Source organism: Orbicella faveolata, unplaced genomic scaffold, assembly GCF_042242905.1.
Source record: "Orbicella faveolata isolate gen_17 unplaced genomic scaffold, um_ofav_v1 contig_2, whole genome shotgun sequence".
Lineage (NCBI taxonomy): Eukaryota > Metazoa > Cnidaria > Anthozoa > Scleractinia > Merulinidae > Orbicella > Orbicella faveolata.
The window spans coordinates 29,631,759-29,644,751 of NW_028301547.1; the positions used below are offsets into that span (position 1 = coordinate 29,631,759).

General features: G+C 38.5%; 1 protein-coding gene and 1 non-coding gene across 4 annotated transcripts; one reads left to right on the plus strand and one right to left on the minus strand.

The window, feature by feature from the left end:
* Window positions 1-4,354: 4,354 nt before the first annotated feature.
* Window positions 4,355-12,669, minus strand: LOC110063986 (zinc transporter ZIP11-like). 3 transcript variants are annotated; one of them, XM_020770987.2, is made up of 9 exons: window positions 12,452-12,655; window positions 12,282-12,320; window positions 10,580-10,747; window positions 9,793-10,075; window positions 9,166-9,235; window positions 8,900-8,998; window positions 7,935-7,998; window positions 7,122-7,216; window positions 4,355-6,302 (listed from the first exon to the last, which is right to left on the minus strand). In XM_020770987.2, exons 1-9 carry the CDS (start codon window positions 12,557-12,559, stop codon window positions 6,224-6,226), a joined length of 1,005 nt encoding a protein of 334 aa, XP_020626646.1. In that variant the 5' UTR covers window positions 12,560-12,655; the 3' UTR covers window positions 4,355-6,223. The 3 variants fall into 3 exon arrangements, with proteins under 3 accessions (XP_020626646.1, XP_020626648.1, XP_089146871.1); XM_020770989.2 differs by having other exon boundaries at window positions 10,580-10,760; window positions 12,452-12,467; XM_089290745.1 differs by lacking the exons at window positions 4,355-6,302; window positions 7,122-7,216; window positions 7,935-7,998 and adding an exon at window positions 8,200-8,741 and having other exon boundaries at window positions 12,452-12,669.
* A 250-nt stretch (window positions 12,670-12,919) lies between these two features.
* Trnag-gcc (transfer RNA glycine (anticodon GCC)) lies at window positions 12,920-12,990 on the plus strand. Its single transcript has one exon. It is a non-coding gene; the product is annotated as a tRNA-Gly (tRNA).
* The last annotated feature ends 3 nt before the right edge of the window (window positions 12,991-12,993 follow it).

Genomic DNA, 12,993 nt, shown 5'->3' on the forward strand with positions numbered 1-12,993 from the left:
ATTTTGGTTTTATCTTTGTTTTTAGATCTTACACCTAATATACTAGTAACCAAATCGGGCGGAAAAGTCCATTTCTTTTCTTTTTTTAATATACTTCTAATATACTAGTAAACAAATTGGGCAAAAAAGTCAATGGGGAGCTTAAGCAAGCCATGACGATGGTGGCAATGAGAACATCACCAAACAAAAGGTTTAATGGACAAAACAATAGCTGTGCACATGCCCTATACATTTCTTTACTGTCCTCTGCAAAACAACAACGTAAAATGACCAAGTTCTGTGTAGTCAAAGGAATGCGAACGAGGATGGCTAATTTTTCGCATTTCCATTTGGAATTGAATGCTGGCAATGCATATTTAGCCTGAGCACATTTTAGAGCCACTGGTAAACTGAACAAATCTAGGCAATTGCGAATTTTGCTGGTAAAATATAAATTCATTTTTGACTAGATGTCATCTTCGCTGTTGCTGTCGTCATTGCTTAAGCTTCCTAATTTCTTTTCTCCCAGTTTGCCATTTACTAGTATTACTAGTAGTTCTAATATACTGGGTAACCCAAAAACACTGATCCCCAGTCCGTGGACCCCCACAACGGACTGGGTCCGTGGACTACCCTACAGACCGGTCCATGGACTACCCCTACGGGACACCCTCTATGGACCACCATAAAATAGTGTAATAATAATAAATGAAGCCTGGAACGAGTTCAAGAACCCACAGGAGAATGGGCTGAACAAAATGGCAGAAGAGAAAAAACACAAATTTTGAGGCTTCCCGGAGGCTTCCCCATATGCGTCTTTCATATGCTTTATGGCCACAGCAAAGGAAATGGCAATGTGTAATGATTTAAATTGCACCCAAGCCTGAATCAAGGTCTGTTACATTTGCACAATGTAATGTTCACAATTTCGCTGTCACGAGTAATCTATTAGACAACCCATAACTGAAATAGTTATTTATTATTTTTATTATATTTTTGGGGGTGGTCCGTAGAGGGAGTCCGTAGGGGGAGTCCGTGGACTGGTCCATAGGTAGTCCGTGGACCGGGTCCGTAGTGGGGGTCCGCGGACCAGGGGTCAGAGTTTTTGGGTTACCCCTAATATACTAGTGAACAAATTGAGCGAAAAAGTCCATTTCTTTTTAGCAAGTTTTCCATTTTCTAGTATACCATACAATGATATTGTAACAAGTTAATATGTAGATTTAGGCCAACCTAAAAGTGTAGCTCCTGGGCTGGGTTGTTCAGAGCCCGATTAACCCAGGAAAAGGTAGATTTGGTTTGAGTTTTGTAACTTTGCAGTGAAGTTTTCTGTATATTGTTTGGCCTTCCGCTGTGAGTTTTAATAATCACCATATACACAAAACAAAGTAGCAAAAAACATTCGTATAGAAGAAAAAGTTATAATTTGGTTAACTTTAAATCCTGGGTTAGCGTTGCCCTGTTTTCAACAAGTTAACCTGACATGAGCCTGCAATCCAATTGAAACCAGCACTTAGTCAGCAGTCATTTTCAAAGAAGCACATGACCTCAATGAGCTGTAAACTTGAGCCCACGATATGGTCATGTGATTTTACTGGTCAGCAGATACCTTGTTTTGAAAGGTGTCAATTGATCATAACATGGATGTCCAATATCAAAGAAGTAAACGGTAAACGGTAAACGGCTGCATGCCTTTGTCAACCTATTATTTGGAGTATGGCCGCCATGTTGTGCAACTCTGTCACCATCGCCGTCGTGTGTCTATGCCCACGAGCAATACCGCTAGCCATGATAACCATGGGAAAATCAACTCATGGGTTTTCTTTTCTCTCCTATATGAGTACGGGGCTCTGCTTGGTGGCCCTTTGGGCTGCCAGAGCTCCGCTAATAATATTGTCACTGTTAAAGTTTCTTGCAAGAAGTTTTTTTCTTGGTACTTAGTACATGAAAAAAATTTCTTACTATTAAAGCTCTTTAAAAACTTTGCAAGTATCTGACAACCTAATAAGGTAATGATGGCATTACCCAGATTCTTTATCCTTTATGAAATCGTGATTTCTAAGATGAAATGTCCACAGTAGAGTTTACCTCAGACATTTCCTATAAAAGTGTTAAATTAAAACTGTCCCTTCAGTTACATGTATGTTATTTGGAGCATTTAGTATACTTTAGGGAATTTGTTTACATAGGGTCCACTTCTTTTAACTCCCTTTCATGGTGTTTTTTTGTTTTTGGTATTTTATTTTTTAACCCCTGAATAAAGTCCCGTACATTGTTTTTTTTCGCTGTCATAGATACCTTTTTGTTTGTTTTGACAGGTCACGCCATACTTGGATGAAGTTTACTCTAACATCCCCATCAGTATTTTTGAAAGCTCTTCAAATTCTTCCTTTATCCAGCTATTTCAGTGCAACAATTTGGACAGCTTCAAGTGAATATACGAAAGATCATGATCAACCATGTCTTTAATTTGGAAAGCTGTCAAGCATCGAACCTGGTATCTGCTACTGACCTATAAATGAGCTTACGACGGCTCACGATCAGTCTGTAATATCCATGTGCAAATATGGTGTATTTCCCAAGCCAGCAAAGCAGTACAAGTTAAATTGGCCAATCCAAAAGCCAAATCTAACCCAAATACAATCTCGCCTTCGTCGCCGGCACCGGCAACATCAAACATTCTTCGAAGGACCATTCGCCGTATCTTCTCCAACAATCGTCCAAGTATTGCATTCAAAAGAAAACCTGCAAAAACCAGGAGAACCACCAACGCTACTCTGCGTGCGTAGCTTGAACTTTCCACTTGCAGCAAGATTTCTGAAATTCTACTGAAGAGAGGGTAGTCCATCTCCCGAAAATAAGAACCTTTGAAGACTGGCTCTCCGATGTTGTTTAGACGCTCGTGAACAAGCATCGCCGAGTATCAGGCGTCGAAAGATCATTCTTTAAGTAAGAGCCAATTGGTCCTAAGCCATGACTGGTCGAAGACGAACACTTTGTCTGTTAACACATACTTCAGCTCAGTTTCATACCCCTTCGCTTGCCTGCGGTCTACGGTCCGCCATTTTTGATTAAATTGAGCCAGCAGTACAAAATGTACATGGTGTGATCATGTGACACTTCGTGTAAAGTGAACCGTAGTCGACACCTTCGTCGCTTGTCGCCTACGCTTATTTATTCTCGCTGTATTCTCTTTGGCTGTTACTTAGTTTTGAGGTTTTTGATGTTTTTGAGGACAAATTTAGTATCGCACCTTGAGCGACAAACCAAGAGATGAACTTGGCTAAGCGGATAGTCCCCTTGGTAAACCTTTCCTTGGTTGAACCGAGTAGCGGCTAACAAGGCCCCGCCCGCACTACACCTTTTCAGAGTTTCACTCTGAAAACTCATCGAATGCTTTCCGTCCAGACTACTCCGGAGGAAATTAAAAAGACGACAATCACAGCTCATTTTGGATTTGTCTTTGTGGAAAACAGTCAAATGATTATCGTGACGCCATCTTTTTCGAAAAGCTCTGTTTTCAAAATGCTTTCAGGCCACAGCTTCTTCTGGTTTGAAGAGCGTTTTCGAAAAGCTCCGTTTTCACGACGGAGTGTGGATAGTAGACTTAACCGAAGATAAAAAGCTGCGTTTTCAAATTCCTCAGCCGTGGTGGACGCTGCCTCAGTATAAGATGGCCATACTAGCTCATTCGTCAAGGCAAACTATCTGCTTTTGTATGTCTTAAAGGACAAACTGAAGGCTCGGGAAGACTAATAGCTTGTTCCGTTCCCACAGTGAGGAACAGAACTGCAAACGCATTATCCAGACGGATTATGTGTCTCTAGTATGAAACGCGCCATTCAGGGTTACAGTCATTTCATTCTTCTCAACACCCCCCCGGCGGAGGACTCGAGCTCGGACGGGGGTGGTCGTCGTACCTTTTACGGGTTGAAAGGGCAGTTTTGGTATCTCTTGGGGTATTCAGCCTCAAACGGTCCACAGCGGGAGTTTTTGCAGTACCTTTTAGGGTGTTGAGCCCAAAAAATATGACAGGAGATAATGTGTTGTTTTAGAATTGGCAGGAGCCCATCTCCTGGAATTGGTACCTCTTAGGGATGAATAACATTTCAAGCCACGCTCACAAAACAGAATCTTCGTGCCTATTAGGGTTTTTTTCAAGATTTCCAAGGGGCACCCCGTCCTTTTTATGGGAGTCTCCCCCCCCCCCTCGCGGGGGGCTGGAAAGGCGTAAATAGATGTTTGCTCGTCATACACTTCTTTCAAGGAGACTATTTGAAACCCATGTAAGACCAGTTGACAGGACTCAATTCTAATCGTAATAAAGGTGCATCCATCTCATGTTATCGCCCGTGGAAAAAAGACAAGATGCAAATCAAAGTGACTGTCATAAAATTGACGGCAAATTTATTCCAACAAGTTTGTACCAAAATTGCTGGTTATTAAAGCTTTGCAACCTCAATAAATATAAACACTATTCATATAGTGTGTCGTTTATTATACGATTTTAGAACAATCCACCCTCCTGACAAGAACGCTAGCAAACTACACCCTAAAATTCCGTAAATTTGGACTACAACTATTCTCTTGTTTTTCTTTCTTTTTATCCCATAATGACAAATGTTCCTAATTAAATACTACAGTAGCGAGATAACAAATTATAATACAAAAATCTGTCATCTAACGCCCTATCCAGAAATATTGGTGGCTTTAGAAATTTTTTAAATCAAAATAAGCTACCATTTGTTAATTTGTCGAAATGGTACAGAGTTACACCGAGATTAAACCAGTCCAATTTTTGAAATTATCTTATGTTCGTTGAGATTCCCAGCAACACGCAATTCACTGCAAAGGTTCATGAATGACAAATAAGTTTTTAAGTGTTACTTTGGGTAATTTCAGAATTCTACGCCATGGAGAGATTTTCCTGAAAACATGTGGATATAGTTCTAACAAAGTAAATTATGGTATAGACTGTAAGAAATGAGCCACGCAAAGCCAAAGTGGAAGAAACATTCCAAGAAGGGGACATCTTGGGAGATTTACAAATGTACACTCCGAAGCGAGTAGGCGTATTAAATAAAGTTTCTAGAGGATTTAAATCTCGAGCCCCTACAATTCCGGTGCAAAAGGCTCTCAGTTATAAAGCCACTGTAAAATTGAGACTTCTCTCCACTCCTGAATATGCGATAACGACTATACGAAATAACTCTTATAGTGCGAGTAGCTGATACGATATTTTCGCGCACAACTTAACATCGGAAGTTCCTTTTGTTAGTTACAGTGCACACGTTTCGTAGATTATGGGTGTTTTCAAAGAGTTTTCTGTTACTACGAGGAAACTCGCTTCACTTATTTTACCGTGATTTCATGCAAAAAAATGTTCTGAATGTTTTCTGTAGTCTTCTTTAAAGGAGCTCAGTCACGGTATTTTGAGTTATTTTGGCCACTTACAAAATTACCTTTAACTTGCACAAAACCTGAAAATAGTAGTTTACTAAGATAGAAAAATACTAAAGAGATAACAATAAACCATAAATTAACAAGGATGGTTAAAGATGGAGAAGATTAACACGGATTAAAAACGACGAACTTGAAAAGTTTAGGCTAAAATTTTCAAGATGCGCAAAACCGTGACGTAGCTGCTTTAGTCCTTGTGAATCTGTGACTAGAACTAAATAAATTACATCGAGAAGATTTAATTAGAACTTGAAAAAGCTGCGTTTTCTGCGGGACTACGCTATGATACATAGAACCAGCGTGCACTAACAATAGGAAGCTTCAGCAATCCTCTGTAGGAAAAAAGATGACGATTGGTACATTTACCCATAATTCTGAGCGCACGCAAAAAATAACAACGTTCGTAAAAACGTACAGAAGAGTTACAAAATCTTCAAACCTAGCGTAAAGAATGTCCTTCGTACAGGGACAGATATTGTAAAAATTGGGCTTTCTTTGTGCCTTACAGGCTGTGTTAGGTTCGCAAGGTATTGTGGTAGAATGTACAGCCGCCAACTTTTTTCGTGCGGTGGATTGTGGAGAAAGTCTGACATGACAGAGACTCCAGTCCTCCTCCTTCATCGTCTTCTTTCCATCATAGTGTACTTTGTAACCCGGTGTTTTGTACAAAACCCTCCTTACTGCAGGGCATATTATCCTGCAGGTAGTTCAAATCCATATCCTGAGTTAAATTACTGCTCCAACAGGCCATAATTGATAAAATATGAATTAAGCTAGACTGTTCTCATCCAAGTCCTACGTCCAGTGACATCATGACAACAAAACCAACAATAGTTGTACAGGAAGCCAAACGACCATTACCACTGAAAGAAAAAATAAAAAAGTTTACTTCAAAGAGAGGTTTGGTTTTATCACGAATGCCGTTCTCTGATTGGCTACGCTATTCACTATCTATTTCTGTTTTAGTATAAATCTACTAGCATTCTATCACAAATGCCGTTCTCTGATTCGCTGATTGGCTGCGCTACTTACTATCTATTCTGTGATAGATAGTGAGTAGCGTAGCAGTCTGCCCTTGTTAACAAAATGAAGGCCGCTTCTTGGCGTTTATGAAATGTCTGTGAAGAGGATTTAATTAAAGTTTTGAACGGCTAGTAGATTTATACTAAAACAATTAGATTATTCGATTTCTATTTGTGATAGCTAACTCGGGCTGTGCCCTCGTCAACTATCACAAGATAGAAATCTTGAGCTCATAATGTAATTGTTTAGCAGACAATGAGTATCATAGCAGTGTGCTCTTGTTGCATTTTCAAAGTTTATGTGAAGAGGATTTAGCTAAAGTTTTGAACGACTAGTAGATTTATACTAAAACAATTAGATATTTATTCGCTCTCGATTTCTATGCGTGATAGAAAACTCAAGCTTGTAATCTAATTGATAAATAGAAACATGATTTTAACCAATCAGCATGCTAATTTTCTTTGGCTATTTTCTAAACAATTTTGATAGAAGGACCAGTCCTATACTTTATAAAAGAGAGCATATCACAGATAAGACCAAAACTAGTTTAACCAAATATTTACTCAAATAATATAACTACATGTATAATAAGATCATAAAAATCAAATTTACAGTCATGATTAGTGAATACTGCAGTAAATATCACAATGATATCAAACCTTGTCTGTGCCTCTGGTATGATATCATCTACTACAACATAAATCATTGCACCAGCGGCAAATGCCAAAGCATACGGTAACAGGGGCTCAGCAACCTGGAGTTTTAAAGAAACCTTTGTTACATGGAATGGCCACTGGGTAGCTATATCAGTGATAAATGTTGGGGATCTAGGGGAGGGTGCAGGGGGTGCACATCCCTCCCCCCCTCCCCCCACTTGAGATGACATATTCGCTTTTAAAATTGATTACCTCACCAGTCAGTTATGCCATTCCTTAGTGGTGCACCCCCTCCTACGAAAAATCCAGGATCTGCCCCTGGGATAATGGGTGGGAATGTTGAACAGTTCACAGGACTATCCTGTACTACAAGTGATCCCTTCTCAACAGTGACAAAACATTCAGCCTTATAAGCTGCCCAACAGACTTCATACACACATTTCTCATCAAAACATTTAAATAAGGTCAGGTCTGAATGCTGAGAATAATGACAGGAATCTTTTTCAAAAGGACAGTGTTGTATTGATGATAAACGTATCAACAATCAAAATCTCCTTTACAGTACTTACTTATTTTGTTTTCTTAACACACCTGTAAACTACAACTGTAGCTGGTGCATCCTGTAGACTCTGCTTAACAAGTTTATGGGACGCACTGTTACCATAGCTAAGTGTGTTATCCAAGTAAGGTAAACTATGTCTATGTACCCTATGTCTATGTCTAAAACAAAATTATGTGCAGAGCCAAACATTGAGTACAGTGTATTTGTATGTCGAAATCAAATTGGCATCATTGTCAATTTAGAAGAATCCTCACCACGACTGCAAAAGCACCAAACAGTCCAGCAATTGGCTCTACCATACCACTGAGTTGACCATACCTTGAAGAAAATTGGATCAAATTTCTACTTAAGGTGATGTTACACCACTTGATTTTAAATGCCGATTTTCAATGCAACATTGTTTGGTTCCAGACCCTTTCCCCTTTGGAAATTCCAATTAAGCTTCATAAATTTCTTTAAATGTTTTGGTCTTACTCCCCCCCCCCCCCCCCCCCCCCAACCCCCAGGAAATTCCTATCCCTTTTGTGAGGGAGTATGGATATTTCCTGGAACTGCATATTGTTGCATTAAAAATTGAACTTTTGTGGCATAGTGCACAGGGTGACTTTTAAACACAGCAATTTGTTGTGGACACATTGCAGGTTTTTTGAGAGCAATTCAAAAACCTGCAACATTGTTGCCCAAATTTAAAAAGTGTATATACAATGTTGAGTTAAAAACCAGTTTGTGTAACATACTGTTGCTGACCATGACATACATTCACCACAACAAAGTTGTGTTAAAAGCTGTCTTGTGTAACATGGATTAAAAATGGGGGGTTAAAAAGTTGACATTAAAAATCAGCAAGTGTGTAACATACTGTTGCTGACCACAACATACCCTTGCTGCAACAAAGTTACATGTACGTTAAAAGCTGTCTTGTGTAACATGGATTTAAAATTGGGGGTTAAAAATTGACGTTAAAATCAGCAAAGTTGCGTCACATACTGTTGCTGATCACAACATACCTTCGCCGCAACAAAGTTGTGTTAAAAGCTCTCTTGTGTAACATGGATTTAAAACTGGGGGTTAAAAGTTGATGTTAAAAATCAGCTTGTGAGACATCACCTTAAAGATCATCTGTGATGACAAGGCAAAGCATGTGACAGTAAGCTACAAAGCCATGGTAATAACAACTACAATGATTCTATTGTAAACAAGAAACAAACAGCATACATACCAAAAACTCTTCCATGAGGAAAATCCTGCTCCTCGAAGAGGGAGACTGACAGCAAGCCCTTCGGGAAAGTTTTGAATTCCAATACCTATCGCTAGATTTCTGGAAAGAGTAGACAACAACAAATTATTATTATGAACACTTGTTAAAATACACAAAGTGACTGAAACATGTGGTTATTTATAATAAATGTATAAAATAGACTTTCACTTAAATTAAATATATACATGTAGGTCAGAATGTCAGTCCAATTGAACAACATGATATACCTGGCATTTTCAAAAGTTGCAGAAGCTGTTTTTCCTATAGCACCAAATCCTACCCCAACTGCTAGTCCCTCTGTCAAGAAGAGAATGAAAAGCATTTTAGGTAGATTAACTTTTAATTCAGCTACAGAGTTCGGTGTTCAATTTTGTTTGAATGCCAAACTTAATCCACCTTACTGACAATGACCCTGACCAAATTTCTTCCCACTACTCTTGAACTGGAATCCATTGATCAAACTCTGATGTTACTGTGCCTTGCACTTAGATATGTAAAGTCTGCAGAAAAGCCAAGTGGTTCATTAGGCTGGAGCTTATCCCTGCCAGTTTCTGTAGCATGAAACGACTAGGAAAATTTTTACTTTTCCCTGGATGGGATGCTAGTCCATCACAGGGTTACCTCCAGCATTAAATTCGCCAGTACTAATTTATACACCTGGGTGGAGAGAGGCACTGTGAGCTAGGGTTGAGTGTCTTGCCTGAGAACACAACACAATGTCCCCGGCCAGGGCTCCAACCTAGAGCTAGCGCTCGATCCGTAGTCAAGCATACCAACCTTCAGACCACTGTGTCTCCACCTCGCACTTATTATTAATTAATGACTGCCACAACATAATACATTTAGCATTTTACCTGGAATATTGTGAACAGTAATTGCAATAATTAGTAAAAGTATTCTTCTCCAGCTGGCATGCTGCTCTCTTGATTTTTGCCCTTCCTGATCAACTTCTTGTTTACTTGTGTATAAATTCTCTCTCTTTCTCTGCGTTAGCTGTGATGTATCTCTACTGTATGAGAAGTTAGTTATGGAGACTTCAGTGTGTTGTATGTCCTCTCTTAATTCCTTTTCTTTGCATGCACTTCCATTCTGGAAGTCACCAGTAATGGCATCAGTTATGTTAGACGATTCTACACCCTAAAAAAGACAACAAACTTATATTTAAGCATTTTGGTCCAAATGTGAATAAAACAAACTTGTCTACGAACATTATGCTTGTTATGATATAAAAAAATATAATTCTTTATTATATGGCAAGGTAGTCTTGTGGTAAATCCAAGAATTATTCTGATTGGTTCTTCTTGTTTGGGATTTTGCCATATAGACTGTTTCCATGGAAATGGTCACAAGCTGTATATTTTTTGTTTTTGAAAGCTGATAAATTCAAAATTTGCACCTTCAATGGAGTGCCATACAATAACTGCTTACTAACCTAGCTTGCTTGGGGAATATTAGCCCTCAGTTGTTTTTGTAGAACCTTGCTGTGCTTGGTCCATACTGCAATGACCTTGGGCCAATATTCCCCAGTACAGCCCTCATGCTTGTTTAGTAAGGGGTTAGTATTATCGTGCTGAAATTTACTTTCTTATTATCTCATAACAAGTATTTATGCACAACAAATTATCCAGACTTGAAATTTACCAGAAATGGCATAAGCTTGTCAGCTCCATAGACAAACACTGCTCCGAGAACAAACCCTACAGACACCGGAATGAAGGCAAACTTGCCATCCTTTCCATAACTTCCAGATATCTCTGCCATCTCAATAGCTGGAGCAAGCAAAGACCAATAAGATGCGGCCAGCATGACCTACAATAAAATACTATAATTATAAAATAATTTTACTGTTATGGACTTTTGTAGTTTTTTAGTACAATCATTAGAAACAGGGCTAGTAAATGGCTGCAACTTAGATTTAGTCATACATCCAGTGAACAACTGTTACGGGTGGTTCAGTTTTTGAGCACAATTGCTGGTTTTCAGTGTCACGTAATTCAAAATAGATCAAAATAAAAATCAAAACCGGTCAATAGATAAAGTCCAGAATCTGGGAAATGAAAGAAGGTAAATATGCAAAGACTCTCGCCATAATTCTGGTCACAGTAATTTTTCTTATGCGAGATATGCGGAGAAATTTTTTACCCAAATTTATAGAGATTTGTATGGAGACGCCATGCTGGTGCCCATCCGTATGCCCATCCGTATTTTTCAGCTGCTCTTATACATCATTTAAGTAAAATCTCAGGAAGATCAATAGTTTTGTAGTTCGAATTTTGGTGACGTCATGTGAAAACCAGCTATTATTACAAAGAGGATTTGCCAACAGGTATCAGACTCATGCAAGTCATGGGGCTGGTGAAAAAAAGACACATGAGTTGACTATTCCCCTAATGAGATGCAGTTTTGCCAGTTACACAGAGTTCCTTAAAAATAATTATCTACCTGTATATGAGTTTATAGGTGCCTCACCTAATGAGGGTAGGAAAGGGGGCAAGGATTGTGATCTCATTCATGCACAAATTTCAACAAAATTAATGCGCCACTTATATTTTTGGCAGCTTTTAACAAAGCTTTTTTTGGCATAAATTCATGAATCATAGATGTCTTTTAGCCAAGCTTTTCATGCATCTCACACTAATGTTTACCCTCATCACACATCACGTTTTTTAAACCATTTGGAACCCTAATTAATGATATACACTTTCATCAGTTGTACATAAAATTATGCATTCAGTTTTATAGTACCGGAAAGTACCCACATGCAAAAAGTTTAGAAAACCCTCATTTTGCACCTTGAACAATCCTATTATCTTAATTTGCACCACTTGTGGAAACTATTGGTAAGTATTGGACATACTTTACTGTTAATAAGGATGAGGAAATTGGCAATATCATACTATGCCACAACATAACAAAAGTTGCACTTAAAAGAAAACCTGGTTTGGCACTTTCAAGAATCCTAAATAATTAAATAATACTGAGATTAAATTAGTGATACCAAAAGCAGACAGTAACAGTTGCCAAATTCCAAAATATTCCAATAGTGACTAGTATCTTATTTCTTTTTACTACAGCAATAAATTTTCAAGAAGATAGGTGAGGAGAAAAAAGCAAACAATCAGCCAAGAGGGACTGTCTTCAGTGATAAACTTCAGAAATTACAAAAACCAAAAGAAAAAGATTTATGGCGATTTTTGCCATTTTTGCCATGTGATTAAAAGAGTTGAAAGCTTGAGTACTTACTAAATACATGCTTAATGCTAGGAAAATGCTAGCTATAATAATAAATTATATTTAAGGTTAGGTGTAAGCTGAATTAACAAATACAATTTACATTTCTTACCCCAGCGGCGAATCCCAAGCTTGCATCTAAAATCTTTCTCTAGAGATCGTAACAGAAAGTTACATACGTAAAATAGTAAAAATTATTGCAGAGAAATAATATGAAGTACTGCTTTTACGGAGAGCAAGTGAGCAAACACTGCGCTACCATCCGCTACCCTAAAATGTTACCTGACCACTGTTGAAAACAAACACCAGCGCTGACCCCAGCGCTGTTACTGCCCAGGTAAATAAAGTTCCCAGAAGAGCTTGAGTAACAGGATTGTAGTCCGGTATCATTTGAACCTCCTTTAGTGTCTTAAAATACTGAAATCTTTCGAACTTCAGATACAAATCATAAGCCGGTTCTGAAAAACTCCAAAAATTATTCAATTGGTCTGCGGTTGTTAATAAACAGCAATACCCTCCGATGTATGCTAATTTTTACAGTCCACGTGTCAGCGTCGACTAAAGTTGTTTTAAAATTTTCTCAAATTTTCAAACTGTCTACGTCACGGTTGTTAATACCTTATCTCCTTCAATAAAATTCACTAGCGAGAAAGATACAGGGCATCAAGACACAATAAAGAAATTTCTTACGGCCAACCTTTTTTTTAAACATGATAAATATTACGATTTCACCTCTTTACCTCATAACCTGCACTGGTGGTTCAGTGGTAGAATTCTCGCCTGCCACGCGGGAGGCCCGGGTTCGATTCCCGGCCAGTGCACGA

What these genes read in the sequence shown, in the direction of transcription:
- LOC110063986 (XM_020770987.2), bottom strand. Translation starts at nt 12,559, where the DNA reads ATGATACCGGACTACAATCCTGTTACTCAAGCTCTTCTGGGAACTTTA. An exon ending in TTGTTTTCAACAGTGGTCAG is followed by an intron (nt 12,321 to 12,451) that starts GTAACATTTTAG and finishes TACGATCTCTAG; the next exon opens with AGAAAGATTTTAGATGCAAG. An exon ending in TCCTCATGGAAGAGTTTTTG is followed by an intron (nt 7,999 to 8,899) that starts GTATGTATGCTG and finishes ATTTTCTTCAAG; the next exon opens with GTATGGTCAACTCAGTGGTA.